This window comes from Perognathus longimembris, chromosome 1 (assembly GCF_023159225.1).
Source record: "Perognathus longimembris pacificus isolate PPM17 chromosome 1, ASM2315922v1, whole genome shotgun sequence".
In the NCBI taxonomy this organism is placed as follows: domain Eukaryota; kingdom Metazoa; phylum Chordata; class Mammalia; order Rodentia; family Heteromyidae; genus Perognathus; species Perognathus longimembris.
This window is the reverse complement of record NC_063161.1, coordinates 120,720,611-120,737,332: the sequence shown is the minus strand read 5'-3', so window position 1 is coordinate 120,737,332 and position 16,722 is coordinate 120,720,611. Positions and strand designations below refer to the sequence as shown.

The 16,722-nt window shown below is 35.0% G+C and overlaps 1 protein-coding gene across 1 annotated transcript in view; it reads right to left on the bottom strand.

The window, feature by feature from the left end:
- Window positions 1–16,722, bottom strand: part of Focad (focadhesin) — a 267,544-nt gene that overhangs the window by 18,100 nt on the left and 232,722 nt on the right. The window contains exons 35-36 of the mRNA XM_048358113.1: window positions 16,533–16,613; window positions 1,629–1,757 (exon numbers count right to left, since the gene is read on the bottom strand). Coding sequence (XP_048214070.1) covers window positions 1,629–1,757; window positions 16,533–16,613 — 210 coding nt within the window. The remainder of the gene's footprint in view (window positions 1–1,628; window positions 1,758–16,532; window positions 16,614–16,722) is intronic.

The following is a 16,722-nucleotide window of genomic DNA, read 5'->3' as shown; positions in this document are numbered from 1 at the left end:
GCCATCTAATTTACTGGTTTGGTCTTTACAGTAGTTGGAGTCCCATTGGGGGGCTTATTTTCCCAATCAGACCTTCTCTCTCTCTCCTCCCAAAGGATTTTAACTCAAACACAGCTATTTTCAGTTCAGCATACAAAGGCAAGAAGGACATAAGAGCATATTTTTCAAATGAAATCTCTGGAAGTCCAAAATGGTGACATGGTATCTTATACAGTATTACGTTCAAATAAAAACATTTTACCAAAAAGTTGTATATAACCAAAATAACCTTTAATTATCTCTAAAGCCACATATAAATTACTGTATGCAAGTCATTTCCTATGTTATATCTAAGCAGGTTATGTAGTATGTGATAAATCAGCATGACAAATCTACAGATACAATATTGTCTTTTTACATTTTCAGAGCTCTTTTATTTTAGGATCTAAAAAATAAGTTTCTTAGGCCATATTATTTATATTTTGATGCTTTTCACAGACCTTGGTTTTCTTGAATAAGGCTGAGCTTAATTAAGACAGAGGGTGTTGAGGGTATGGGTATGGAGAAACAAGAAGTAAAAATAGAAGGAGAAAAGGAGGGAGGAAGGGAGAGAGAGAGGAAGTACAGGGATACAAAGAAAAAGAGAGAACTTATGAATAACAGAGGGCAGACTTAAAAAATCTTAAGTCTAGCTCATATTCAAACTTAACTTTTCAAGTTATTAATCATCTTTCATCACTATCATAAAATGTCTGAAATAAATTAACTTATAAAGATAAGAGTTACTTGAAATTCTAGTCCATGATCAGGTAACATTCTTGTCCATGCCTGGAGTGATCTTGGTCACCAAATTTCCTTAAGTTTTCCCATGGAAGTAAGTCATGGTTTCCAAAATGAAAAATAGTTGACAGATACAGCTAAGAATGTACAAAACTTTAAGTCTAAGGACACAATCTTATGATTCTACTTTAAGTGTTCTTATTTTCTCTTCCCCCTTCTCTCTGTTCCTCCTTGAAACAGGAGTCAAGCATATGAGATTATATCTGTGTGGGGTAGTTACACTCTGACTAACAGAGGTTGCTGTGGATAAAACAGAAGTGTAGAGATGTGCAGTCTATGTCTCTCATCACAGTCTCTGGTAGGAAGAAGAATGGTCCTCAGTCATATCCACATCCCAATCCCTGGGTCCTCTGAATATAGTACATCACATGGCAAAAGAAGTTTGCAGCAGGGATTAAGGTCAAGGACTTTGAGTTTTGTAGATTACTGTGAGTTACCTAAGTGGGCCAAATGGCCACAGAAGTTCTGAAACAGGGATTTACGTGTCAAAGCCTGGGCCTTTCATTGCTTACTTTGAAGATGGAGAAAGGGAGTCAGTCACATTTCAAAGATGTTGGAAGAGAGAAATGGTATCTCTTCCAGAGACTGTAGAAAGAATTTCAGCTCTTCCACTACCTTGATCTTTGGTTAGAGTCATGTGGGACTTTTGGACTTCAGAACTGTATGGTAATAAATTAGGTATTTTGAGTCAGTGGATGTGTGGTGATTAGGCCTATAAGTCATTACCAATTATGAAACAGAATCTGTTTTTCTATTCAGATTAAATCCTAAAAGCAAAGTATAAAGACTTAAAATCACTTAATATTTACCAAAGTTTAGCCTCATAAGTGGAGAGAGAAGTGCAGCCCAATTTGCAGGAGGAAACTGGTAGTTTTCTCCAACAGTTGCTATGGGTTTCATCACTACTTTGAGAAGAGAAGGAGGCACAGCCTCAGGACCTGTAATAGGAAGGAAAAAACAATAAGAAAATACCTTTATATTAGCATGAAAGTAAAAAATGCCAACTTTTTCCTTGTCCTTTCAAAGTATTTGATATCACATATTTAATTGTGTTCAGCCCTCTAAATATATGGTCTGAACTGCATTTGCAAGAGCCAGTTTCCTGTTCCCCTTGTCCTTTTCTCTATGTCTGTACAACATAGTACCATTACTTTAATTTTATATTCTTGGAGGGGGTGGGGATGACAAAGAAAAAATTGAATAAACAAGACATTAGAGGGTTTTTGTAGAAAACTTAAGAAGAAAATTATCATTATATAAAGACAGGTCAATTGAAGGTATTCAGTCAAAGGATCAGAAAGAAAAAATCCAAGAGGTGCAAATGGACAGAACTAAGGGGTACCATTAAGCATACTAATTTAGGCAAAATGGAAAATCCAGAAGGATAGGAAAGATGAAAGGCAAAGAAATATCTGGATAAAAGCAAAAACACCCTAAATTTGACTTTATAAAAAGGCGCAAATCTATACATTCAAGATGCCCAACAAACCCAAGAAAGATAGATATACAGAAGTCCACACTAATACATATTGTGATTAAGTTTTCAAAGGATATTAAAAGTGACAAAGAGAAGTGATCTGTCATATATGAAAGACCTACAACAACAACAAAAAAACCCAGTATTATTTCTCATGAGAAATCATGGAGCTCAATAAGAACTGGGAGAACATTAAAGTACTAAAGAAAAAAAATGGCACTCCAAATGCTAAAACCAGAGAAACAATCTTTCAAAATCAGGGAGAAATTAAGATTCCCAGAAAAACAAAGTGGGAGAATTTGTCACTTGTAGACACATGTTCTACAACAAATGATATCTTCAGGTTCAAAATAAAGGAACTCTGCACAACATATAGACAGTAACTTGATGGCATAAAAAGAATACCTCTGGTAAGTTGCAAAAATAAAAGTCCTTGTTTTGTGACTGCCTTTTCATTTCCTACAAGATTTAAAAAGCAAATATTAAGAAGCAATAATTATAAAACTATGTTAATTGGCCTCATTTACAACTGTTTCACCAAGAAGATTAGCAATTACAACATACATGAGTAAAACTACATAGCCCCAAAATACATGAAGCAAACACTGATAAAAATAGATTACAATCGAGAGACACAGGGTAAAAAAAGACAAACAACTACAAAAGCAATACTTACAAACTGTTTGATGAAAATGAACTGAACAACTGAACAACTCGTGGGGGGGAGGGGGAAGGGAAAGAAGGAGGGGGAGAGGGGAATGAGGAACGAGGTAATAGTACAAGAAATATATCCAATGCCTAATGTATGAAACTGTAACCTCTCTGTAATTCAGTTTGATAATAAAAATATATTAAAAAATTAAACAAAAAATAGATTACCCTACAATAATATATATATATATATATATATATATATATATATATATATATATGGTCAGAAGTGGCACTGTAGCTCAAGTGGCAGAGTGCTAGCCTTGAGCAAAAAGAAGCCAGGGACAGTGCTCAGGCCCTGAGTCCAAGCACCCAGGACTGGCAAAAAAAAAAAAAAAAAGTATGAAAACTGAAACCAGAAGATTAATTATACCTAAAGAATTTAAGCAAAGAGCAAATGCACCTAGGATTAGCAGATGAAAAGAGATAAAAAATTTAGTTGAGGGGCTGGGGATATGGCCTAGTGGCAAGAGAGCTTGCCTCATATACATGAGGCCCTGGGTTTGATTCCCCAGCACCACATATACAGAAAATGGCCAGAAGTGGCGCTGTGGCTCAAGTGGCAGAGTGCTAGCCTTGAGCAAAAGGAAGCCAGGGACAGTGCTCAGGCCCTGAGTCCAAGCCCCAGGACTGGCCAAAAAAAAAAAAAAAATTTAGTTGAGGTAAATCAAAAGGGAACTGAAAAATAATAGAACAAAACCAAACTTTGGATGACAGAAAGACTAAAAATTGTCACATTTGTATCTTTAAAAAGAGAGAAGAAAGAGAGAAGATGTAGGTGAAATTAGAAGTTAAAGTGGTGATATTTTCACTGACCTTACAGTAATGAAAATTGCTATAAGAGTGCACTATGAAAAACATAGATTGTTAATAATTATACAGTAATTAGATAATTTAGATTAAGTAGAAAATTCCCACATAATCTACCAAAATTGAACCAGGAATAGAAAATACGAACAGTCCTAAAGATAAGAAAATGCATCAGAAATAAAACAGAGGGCTGGGAATATGGCCTAGTGGTAAAGTGCTCGCCTCGTATACATGAAGCCCTGGGTTCAATTCCTCAGCACCACATATATAGAAAGAAAAAAAAAAGAAATAAAACAGAATGTTCACTCTCAGCACTTTGTATAGAATGTTCTAGCCATAATCATCAGAAAATAAAAAGAAAAAGAAGGCACTGAAAAGACTGAAAAGGTAGAAGTACACTATGTTAACAGATTACATGATTCCATACACTGAAAAATGAAGAGAATTTTTTAAAAAGAAATCCACTAATATATATAAAAAAAGAAAATTTCAGAGAATAAGATCAAAATGGAAAAACTGCTTATTTCTACATCCCATCAATAAGTAATCCAAAGTGCAAATTAAGAAAAGAAATTATAAGTAATAGCACTAAAAAATTTAAATACCAGAGAATAAGTTAAGGCAAAATGAAAGAGTCTTATATTGAAGAGCATAAAATACAGTTGGGAGAAATTAAAGAACTGGATGAAATAGAAAGCCATCTCATGGTCACAGATTGAAATACTTATTAAGGTGACAACAATAATGAAAGTACCTATAGATTGCTATCACATTCCCAAGATCATTTTTGTCAGGAATAGAAAAATAATATTTTAATTAGTATGGAATCACAGGGCCCTCAAATTGCTAATACAAACTTTTTTTTTGGCCAGTCCTGGGCCTTGGACTCAGGGCCTGAACACTGTCCCTGGCTTTCTTTTGCTCAAGGCTAGCACTTTGCCACTTGAGCCACAGCGCCACTTCTGGCCGTTTTCTGTATATGTGGTGCTGGGGAATCGAACCCAGGGCCTCATGTATACGAGGCAAGCTCTCTTGCCACTAGGCCATATCCCCAGCCCAATACAAACTTGATAATGAAAGAGTTGAAGGATTTATATGTACCAATTTCAAAAGTTACTACAGAAGTATAGTAATCTAAACAATGTGGAATTGGCACATATAAGGATAGACATACAGCAACAGAACTGAATTGAGAGTCTAGAAATAAAGTTGTATGTTTAAAGTTAATTAATTTTGAAGTGGTGTCAATACCACTCAATGAGGGGAGGAATTGTTTCTTCAGCAAATACTTATGAAATTACATTCATATTCAAAAGAATGACTTTGGCACCTATACATGGATTAACTCTGAATAGTTAGAAACCTAAATAAACAATAAAGTTCTTACAGGAACCATAGAAGAGCACCTTGAACTTCGGATCTGGCAATGTATTCTTAGATATGACACTAAAACATGATTGACAAAAGAGAAACATTTAAACTATACTCCATTAAGGTGCAAAAACCTTTATATACCTAAGAATATTGTCAAGAAAGTAAAAAGACAACCTAAAAAGCAGGAATTTTGCAAGTCAAAGAGCTGAATCTAGCCAGGTGCTGAAGATTTATGCCTATAATACTAGCTATTCAGGGAGAGTGACATCTGAAGATCACAGTTCAAAGCCAGTGGGGACAGAAAAGATTCTCATCTCCAATTAACCAGCAATATGCCAGAGGTGAAGGGGTGGCTCAAGTGGTAGAGCATCAACTTTAAATAAAAAGTCAGCTGTGAGGCCTGCAGCCCCAGTATCAACACACACACACACACACACACACACACACACACACACACACACACACACACACAATCTGAATCTAGTATCCAGAGTGCACAAAAAACTTACTCATTAGAGATAACCTAGTGGCTTTCACATGGACAAGTGATTTGGAAATTCTCCAAAGAAAATATAATAATAGTGATGGTATTGGCTTTCAAGAAGCAGGGTATGGTGATGCACATTCCCAGCACTCAAAAAGAAGGCTAGAGTAAGAGGATTCAAACTCTGAGGCTAGCCTAAGCTGCATGTCAATTTCAAAGCCAGCCTAGGCTACAGAATGAGAACATGTCTCTCTTCCAACTTCCAACTAACAAATGAACGACCAACAAGGATATGAGAAGATGCTCAACAACATTACCTATAAGAAAAAAACAAAACCATATCAGACTCTATTTCACATGGCAATACTATAACAATACAATGGAAAATACTTGGCAAGGATATGTGAAAATCAGAATCCTTGCATATTGGTAATGTAAATGTGAAACAGTACAGTCACTTCATAGAAAGTTTGGCACTTTTTTCAAAAAGTTAAACAGAATTTCCACATGATCCCAATCTGACAAACATATACATACACACTCAAATGAACTGAACTAAGAATTTTAAATTTAAAAAAAAAAAGGCTTATAGCTATTCCTAACAATAGTAGTTGCAATCGCCAGAAGGTATAAACAACCCAGATGACCATTATATGATGAATAGAAAAGAGAGGCATACAATGGATTATTGCTATTTAGCGATAAGGGAAGGAGTGAAGAGATGAACCTTGGAAACATTATGCTAAGGGAAAAGAAACATCTGATATGAGTCTAGTTAAAGTGAAAAAGCAAATCCATGGAAAGAAACAGGAATATTGTTAGTAAGGGCTGGAAAAAGGGGGAACCACTTATTAATGGACTCCAGCTTTCCTTTTGAGGGGATGAAAATATTCAGGCAACATATTGGTGCTTGGTATCTTTCTCATCCCAGTATTCCAAAAAACTAAGAACAGAACTTCTGTTCTTGGATTCCTGGTAATCCTAGTAACAAATATGTTTCCTTTGGAGCATTAAATTATGTCACTGCTTTCTGCAACCAAAAAGGATCCTAACACATTTGCCATATAGCCATTGGCCACAAAAGTCCCAGTACTAAGATTTCTAATGGCTTTACATCTAAATGCCAAATTCAAGGGCATTTCTCATCCCCAGTATTTCTTTCCTATGTTTTCATCTCAAATTACATCATACTTCATACTTGTAATAACTGCTTCTGTGTTCTTTCTCTACTGAATCTCACTACTTAAGCTCATCTATGCTCACAGTTGCAAATATTACTTATATATCGATGATTATAAATCCTTCCAATGCAGGTCTTCTCTCCCCCCATATTTTACACTTCCATTTCCAATCAGAAAAACCGCAAAAATCAGCAATGAAATGTTCCCTTGGTCTAGGGATTCACCCACTTACTTCCTTACCTCTGATCTTTCCTTTTGTTAATGAAACTAACAGTGTAGCTTACAATATTTCACCTCTATTACTCTTGTTGTTTTTTTTTAAGTGACATACCTACCACTCTTCTATGCTGTACAATGCAGTAACTGATGTTTTATTTCTATGTCATTTTTAGGTGCAATGTTGAGAATCAGCAAAATTTTTTTTATCAGTGAGCTAGGCACTGCTTTACAAAAAACTTTCCAACAAAGAAAGTAAATATGCTCACAATCATGTTCATTAACTCAAGTGTTTATTGGGTATCTATTAGATATTGAGCACTGTTCCTAACAATGAAGACAGAAGTGAACATGACAGAATAAGTCCTGCCATCATGGAGCTTATATTTAAATGAAAGAAAAAAAAAACCCACAAGGGCAAGTCAGGTATGATCCATGTAATAAAATTAGCATTCTAAGAGGAAGTTAATTGGTTGGCTACTCACAACCCTACACTGATAACACAATACACAATGTTGGTTGCAGATTGGAATCTCTGATTTCACACACAAACAAAACTCAAAAATTAATTTGCCTTTTTAAGAGTCCTTTGATATACAATTCACATAAATGGCCTGATGAGCTAGCAAGCATATAGTAAATATATAAATAATGTAACATTTGTGTCCTTTTAGATAATATAAGTAATTCTGCATAGGAAATCATTAATTTACAATCAGCTTTATATTTTGAAAAATTTTTAGATGAAGTACTTTCCAAATTTCATGAAGTTTTATTTCAGATCTGACAGAATTCACTATTGCACCTTTCAGAGGATCCAAGAACCAAAAAAGACATCAATCTGTCCTCTTAACACTGGGACCCCAGGTGAAACACGACTATTTTTCAGATGCTTTATTGCTTAGGCAATAAGCACTCCTTTGACAAGACAATGGAACTTCCACCAGTGACTGCATTTTAGTATATACTTTAAATATTGCTTCTATACTCACAGGCTTGATCTGATACAAATCAAGTGTCAGAAACTAGGAGAACTTGTAAAAAGGAGAATAGAGTTGAAAATCATGTCGATGAGGCAATGCAATAAATCTCCTACATTTAAAAGTGCTGACAGCTGGGCACCGGTGGGTCACACCTGTCATCCTACCTACTCATGAGGCCAAGATCTGAGGATTGTGGCTCAAAGTCAGCACAGACAGGAAAGTCCATGCAACTCTTATCTCCAATTAATCACAGAAAAAGCTGGAAATGGCTATGGCTCAAGTGGTAGAGTCCTAGCCTTGAGCCAAAGGAGCCCAGGGACGTAGTACCCAGGTTCAGAGTTCAAGCCCCAGGACGAGCAAAAAAAAAAATGCTGAGAATCAGAATTGACTAGTATACCGAGAATCACACAAAATTTTCCACTATATGTACATTACATGTAAAATACGAATATGTTTTTAGTTTTGCCATCTTAAGTGTTGCTACAGACAACTTTGCTTGTAAGTCAGTGAATGCAAGGGGATGCAGGAGTGAAGAACAAACAAACAATGCAGATATGTAGGTCTTTGAGTACTACTATATGCCAGGTAGTCTGTTCTAAGCATTTAGCATAGCATAGGGTTTTTTTCCTATTCACTGAGGAAATTACAATCTAATGAGAAAAACAATTATTATTATTTTTTGTCTGTGGGTGGGTATTGGTCATGGGGCTTGAACTCTGAACCTGGGTGCTATCCCTGTGCTTTTTCACTCAAGACTAGTGCTCTACCACTTTGAGCCACAGCCCAATTCTGGTTTTCTGGTGGTTAATTGGAAATAAGAGTCTCACAGACTTTCCTGCCCGGGCTGGCTTTAAACTGTGATCCTCAGATCTCAGCCTGCTGAGTACTTAGGATTATAGGCATGAGCCATCAGTGCCCTGCAGAGAAAGACAAATTTTGAAATAAATATATTAATTATGTCAATAATGACACATATGTAAAGTGCTCTGAAAAACACATAAGAAAGTATCTGAAAAAAATTTAATCTCATCTGGAAACATCAGGGAAGTCCCTATCTTATCTTACCCCAAAACAAAATGCTTAAAGATGGAAAGGATGTGTAGGATTTTTCCAGACAAAGTCCACAGAAAACATGGGAAGAGATAATTATATCATAGCTTGTTTTTAAGAACAATGAGATGTTCTGCTCCTACTAGAAATGACTCTACAATTAAGACAGTTCTTGAAACAATTCATGTCTCCAAAATCAATCAAATAGTAAAGACTAGTATTCTGCCTTAAGAATAAACTTTAACAACATTCAAAGTTACCAAACAGAAACAACCCAAGCCCCTTTGCATCAGGAAGGCCAACAAGGCCAACAAGCCAGTGGAGATAAGACCTGAGTGTCAAAGGCAGCTGAGTAAAACTATGATTTAAAGGTTGTAGGAGATTGATGACATATGTATGGTCTGATCAAATACGTTGAGAACATTGATGGTTTAGTTTTTTCCTGTCAGAGAACGAAGTTACAAATATGAAGGGAAAGAAAGGTAGAGGGGCATTGTAAGTAAAACTGGAGATAACATGAGACAGATAAAAGCATAGGTATAGACAGATATACATACAGAAATATAGACATAGAAGAAAAAGAATATGTATTTCCTGGCTGTGTCCACTGAACAGTCCTGGGAATAGTATTACTGCACTAGAAATACAGACTTTGAACTCAGATCTTGGATTCTAAATACTATTATTTTTCTAAAAGGAGACTGAGCTACTTGCCTATTACACAGCTGAAGACCAAAGAGCTAAGGCAAAACATTATGTGTCACAAAATGAGGACAAACTCAAAAGGATAAGATCATGTCAAAAGGATATAAGAGCTACTTGAAGACGCTTACTGGTCAAATCTAGGACAACTTGAATAACCAAATGATGAATCACAATGAATAATAAATGAATAAAATAGGAAATTAAGTTCACACTAATGCAAAGGAATGAAGGAAATGCAAATGGAAGCAAATGAAAGAAGGAAGTAATAGAAACCCCATCCTTAGAGTAGATATATACCCTGTAAAAGGAACATGAAAAAAAATCACCTTTTGGAAATTATCATAGTAAATAATTTATAGTCCCTGCCTTCTCTCTTCATTGTTTCTTCCTTTCTTCCCTCTCTTTTTCTTTACCTTCTTTCTCTTTCTTCCCTTCCTCCTTTCCACCTTTTGTTGTGGATCAAACCATGGGCCTTGGGACTGGGAATATGGCCTAGTGGTAAAGTGCTCGCCTCATGAAGCCCTGGGTTCCATTCCTCAGCACCACATATATAGAAAAAGCTGGACGTGGCACTGTGGCTCAAGTGGTAGAGTGCTAGCCTTGAGCAAAAAGAAGCCAGGGACAGTGCTCAGGCCCTGAGTTCAAGCCCCAGGACTGGCAAAAAACAAAACAACAACAAACCAAGGGCCTTGTTCATGCTAGGCAAGTGTTCAACTACTGAACTTTTATCTCCACTTACATACCAATATTTAATTCAACCAAGATTTGCTAATGGATAATGAAACTGAAGGAAAAGAATGAAAAATGAGAAACGTATATAGACTCTCAAAATCTCCACACAAATATTTGCTAATGATAAGGATAAAGAATAACTTAATTTAGAGAAACCCGGAAGACATTACCTCACACAAGGTAAACCTTACAGTAGAGGAAGATAGACATCATGTGCTACCTGATGTGATACAGTAAAGAGAATACACCTTCATTTCTATGATACCATTGGCTTAATTGCAGAATGTTCTTTAGAATTAGCTAGATTATTTTAGATGGGCTTCTAATCTTAGAATCTGTTAATGTCATGAAAGTCACAGTAACACATAATTGTTTCAGATTTTAGATACCTGGACAAGGAAGTGTGGACCAACTCATTGGATTGAACTTTTCCTATTAAATATATCATTGGGATTGTTAGTGAAACTTGAATAGAATCCTCTGGGTGATGAGAACATAAAAGTGCTTTCTTACAGTCTACAGCTTTCTTTCAACATTTCTGTAAAAATTTTCAACTTTTCCCCTAAGTTTGAAATCATTTCAATATTAAAGGCTAAAAAGCACAAATCTAAAAAAACAGGAGTTATCAACTTATATTGTAGAAAAAACCTCTTAAATAGTAAATACATACAAAACTATCCATTCCTATATGCCTTTATCAGAAAGAATGACATTGCCCCATTTGTAAGGAAATGGAAGGACTTAAGAAAAATCATACTAAGTGAAATGAGCCAGACCCAAAGAAACATAGACTCTGTGGTTTCCCTCATCAGGAATAATTAGTACACATTTAGGATTATCCTAGCAGAAGATAACAATAGCTCCATAGCTATGTACATATGAACACGTAAGATGATGTGGAATTAAATGAACTCCAAGTTATGGAAACAAGTGGTTTATCACTGTTGTTATTTTCAAGATGCCATGTGAAATTATGCCCTTTTTCTTTTGTCTTTCTTTCTCATGGTTTAACCCCTCATGTTACTGTAACTGACTTTGGTACCCCGGATATTGTATATACGTGTATTGGAACTAGGGAAGGGAAAGGGAATACCAAAATTGAGAGACAAAGGATAAAAAGACAAACCAAGGCAACAACAATACCTATAAAACTATTTGGTATAAACCAACTGCACAACTCAAGGGGGGGGGGAAGGAAATGATGAGGGGGAAGGATGGGGGAAGAAATGAGGGAGGAGATAACAAGTTGGATAAGAAATGTACACACAGCCCTACATATGAAACTGTAACCCCTCTGTACATCACTCTGATAATAAAGAAATTTAAAAAATTCATTCATTTGGGCAGTTAAATGTAAATAAAAACACTCTTAAGGTATCATTTTTATACTGACTGCCCTTTATTCTTATCAGTGGCTCATCTATACTTTGCTTTGCTTTATATGATATTATAACTAGAAAGTCTTTCATTGTTTTCTAAGTATTGTTATATTAAGTGACTTACATCCCTTATAAATTCCATTAACTTTTTTTTTCTTTGTTCATTGTACAGTGGTCATAGAGACTTGAGTTTCCTGCTTGAATTTGCATAGCCAGCAAGGAGTGGAAGTGGGATATAAACCCAGGCAGTCTGGCTCCCACACTTTTAACCTCTACAGCATACTGCTTTGATTCATTCAGGGTTTCAGAAGTAAAAACTAGCAAATTTTTTGAAGAGCAAAGAGGGTCATGTCATTCTTCTACATGAAGTCTTCATACTCTTTCTTGCCCATTAATAAGTTGCTGAGACTTTATCTTTAGGAAATGTACAGTAGAATAGAAAAAGCTACATGTATAAAGATGTTCACTATGATGGAAAAAATTTTAATGACCAATACTGAAATGATTAAGTTAATAATGACTTACCTCATTATATATATATACATACATGTGTGTATATATGTATATATACATACTTGGAAACGTGTAAAAATTATGTATGCATAAAAGCAAGTTAAAATATTAATAACTAAAAACGATCATATAAAACCATGGGATAAGAAGTTACTTTTCCCTTTTAGATATTTTAATGTTTACAGCAAGAAAATAGAAATCAAATTCACACAAAAAAATCCTATTGACAATGTCCAGTAAGTGATGCAAAAGGATTCTTTCCATACTTTCTCCAACTTCCTTTTAGAGGAGATGGATGGTAATTGTGTCCATTTACATGACAAGTCATTAAAGTTTAAAAAATCATTAAATTTCTTTTAAAATAAGATAATATTCATTTTTTAATGACTATAAACATAGACATCTACAAGAACACAAACTGGAATATCTTCAGTGGAGACATTACAGAGGATTCTAATTTTTTATGTCATCTTTAAACTTGTGATAAACACATGTAACTCACTTCTATCAACATTTCTCAAGGGCTATAAAGGTAAATTGTCAATAAAAGTTCAGATATTCAAAAATTATGAATGGTCTTGGTGACCAATTCCAAAATTCATAAAAAAAAGATGACTTTTTCACAACATTTACTTATATCTGGAGTTCATTAGTTCTGTTCCTTCCACTAAAGACCATATCAACAAGTATATATCACAGTAAAAGCACAAAAAATGAATGAGATTATGCTTACAAATAATTTGTGCATGATCCTGCTACCTAGGAATATAGATCACCAGTGATCCATTCATTGACTGTGGCACATGGATTTAAATATATTTTCCTCAGACAATACTTCTTACTGTAAAATTTAAAGGCCAATGGAAAACCATATCTTAGAAAGTATTCATCATAGAAAGATAAGATGTGACTTGCTGTCCAAGGGCTCAAGCCTGGTCTCACCATACTCAAAAGGTCCTAAGTACATCTTATATTTCTATCCATAGGGCATGTACATATTTTAATACACAATAAATTAAATAATAGATTACTTACTACAGTAATTGTCTTAGTACATAAGAAAGCTCTTAAATGCCTTTCACTAAACAATGAATTTTTTTCTTTAAAAATATTTTTATTGTCAAGGTGATGTATGTTTTAATACTACATATTTAAACTTACTATGCATGAATTAAATATACATTTGGGTGATGACTATAGGAAGCACTCCTACATGAAGTAAACTTGATGCCTAATAAAATAAAAGAATTATACAAAAAAAGAGAAAGTACTCATCATGTTCCCCAGAAATAGGATAATAAAGACAAATCTGTATGTAAGTAATATTTAAAATTAGCATCAGAGAGGAATTATTATTTTTATTAAGTACTTCTTCAAATATGTTTTTAAAGTGGATAAAATACTGGTAAAATATATGTATTTTCTTTTTACATTTAGATTTCATCAATAAGTAGAAAAGATAAAATAGTTAAGAATCAAAATTTAAAGGCTGTTTTCTTTGGAGGAGGGAAGTAATTTCATATAAGAGGATAGAGAACTAGGAACAAAGATTTGAAGCCTAATATAGTGAAGAAATTTCCCCAGGATTAGAGGAAGATGATGACAAAGTTTAGGACAACACATCTGAAAACAGAAGGGAAGGCCTTTAGAGAAGAAAAGAGAAGATCTCACAAAATACAAGGAAACAATTATTTTTTAAATAATTAACTGGATTCCTTAAGAATCAAAGGGATTTCATCCACTTGCTATGGTTTTAAAATGGAGCACTGTATGAAGAAATGGACACTATGAACATCTGGTATGTTCTGCCATGCAAGTGTTAATGTGAGTATTTAAAGTGAGAAAAGTCCTAAGCATCAAAAGGCCAATTAAAATGTTTACTACCTCAAATCTGAATGGCTATATTGGAAATCACCATGCCCAGCCTTATGCTGGCATAAGTGTGTATCAGGGATAACCTTTCACATTTTTATTTTCTTTCTGTAAGTTATTACAGTGAAAAACAGCAGCCAGAGGCAATGAAACCATGCCATCCCTGATGTGACTATCTTCTGACTGTGCCAAGTACAATTATCATTCTCTAAAACTATTTGTTCCTCAAAAGAGTTCACCCAAGTTGTCATCCTTCCTATCAGCAGCCCCACTGGGCTTTGCTGAGTGACATCCAGACATTTAAACTCAAAAGCTGCTTCAGAAGGGAGTTATTAAAATTCAAATGAGCTGGGCATATTGAAGAAGAAAACACTCGTTTGCATGCACACCTCCGCTTTTGGCCATCCCATTTAGTCCCATAGAGCAGGGTCTGGTTTTGTTTTTGTAAATGGGCTTCGGAGGCCGAGGTCAGCCTCCCACGGCCTCCACTCCTCTGGGGTCATCATTAGTAATGTGTAAGGCTGAATAGATTTTCCTGTGAATCTAACCAGCAAACCTGACAGGAAGGCAGCCCTCTCCCACAACCTGAAAATGCCAAAAATCCAATTGGTAATATGGCATTTTTAATACTTCATTAATCTGCTTTAAAACAGCTTTCAGCAAGACTGCACATCACAACACCAATTCCACTGACACCTGATTTTTCAGCCTTGGAGTGGAACAGTTTCTGTTATACTATGACTATGTAATCATAAAAATGTCACATTTAACAAGAATTCCCCATAAGAGTCAGAGAAAATTCATTTCTGCAAAGAAATATAGATCTGAGGAGTCAAAATGACATTTTATTTACTAGAAAAGGAAAAACAGCCTTTCATTTGACCTGAGTTATTTTATTTCTCATGGAAATACCTTACCATATAATCATTTAAAATTTCGTAAGATTCTAATGAACAACCTAATGAAAATATAGCAAAAATATATAGTTCTAACATTATTCTGCCTGTGGAAACTTTAGATGCTCATTTAGTAAAAATTCAATTTCTTATGGAAGAAGATCTATAATATCTATTTTAAGTCAATTTAATTCATAGTAATATGGCCACTAAACTAACCTGCACATTATATGTAATATGTTTATATGCCATGTAGTAAAATGACATAACCACATATCAATTTCTACTGAGAAAAACTAGGAACAAATAGTTTGAATTCATAAGTCTAGGATAACGGCACCACTTTGTAACTCCAGACTAAAGAAATGTGTCTCAAAGCTACAAAACCAGTTCATTATCTGGAAGCTCCAGGGACTACTGTACCCAGGGGGAAATCAAAGTAACCTTAAGTTCCCTTCCAAAGCTCATCTTCATTAGTCAAAATGTTTCCTCCAGATTTCCCCTTGGTTTTTTCATTTAAAATTCTTTTTCAAACTTTTCCCTTTCTAAATTGCCATGGTCTTAGTATAAATGCAGGCAATGCTTTTTAACCTAGAACAAATTAAATTAGCAAATATCAATAAAAATATTTTATTAATGAAGCTGGTTTTCAGGACATGTTCAAAACTAACGCACTTTTTTCCTCTCACAGGAAAAGTATGTGTGTATCATTAGAGAACATGTCTGTCTCTCATAACTCACATGGCATTGTTCTGGTTCCACTTAAGAAAAAAGGCACTCAATCTCTGTCTTCAAACTGCTTGTGCTCTAATTTGGATAGCCACAGTACAGATTCAAAAAGGGAAAAAAATGTTCACTGAGAAAAAATACAAACTGAAAACAGGAAATATAGCTAGTGACTCCAACAACACAGCGTGACTACTGTATGTGACCACACAAAGTACAGAGAACAAGACCTAATTCCAAGGCAGTCTTGGAATACAAACTGCACCCAGGTATGTTTTCTCTTAGAGCACAGTCACTTGAAACTGATGGGAAAAGTATTGTGTGTTTACACTTTTGAAATGGTCAAATGGAAAGTTAAGTTTTCACAGAGCCACCATGATCAGAGAATATAATTCTGAGACTACAAGGTGTATATATTTCTGTTGCAATCGCTGTAGTTAACCTTCTGGTCATCTCTATTAGAAAGATGATTTATTACAAGACAATAGTCTTTCATATATATGTGTATGTATATATAGTTAAATTCTAGAGATGCATGCTTAGGACACACAAACAACATGTGGAAAGAGAGAGAATCATATAATTCAAGGAATGTGTCACTTGCCTTTTTTTCCTGCTGTAATGAAGAAGCCAATTGCTGCTCTAATAAAACTGCTTTCAGGCAAATAGCTATAGTCGGTTGGAACTGTGGAGACAGAAAATGATCAAATTAACCAGTGAACTTGGCAGGACTAATGAAGGAGAGATAACGATCTCATGCTGCCATGTCTGCCCAGAGACAAAGTGGGAATGTT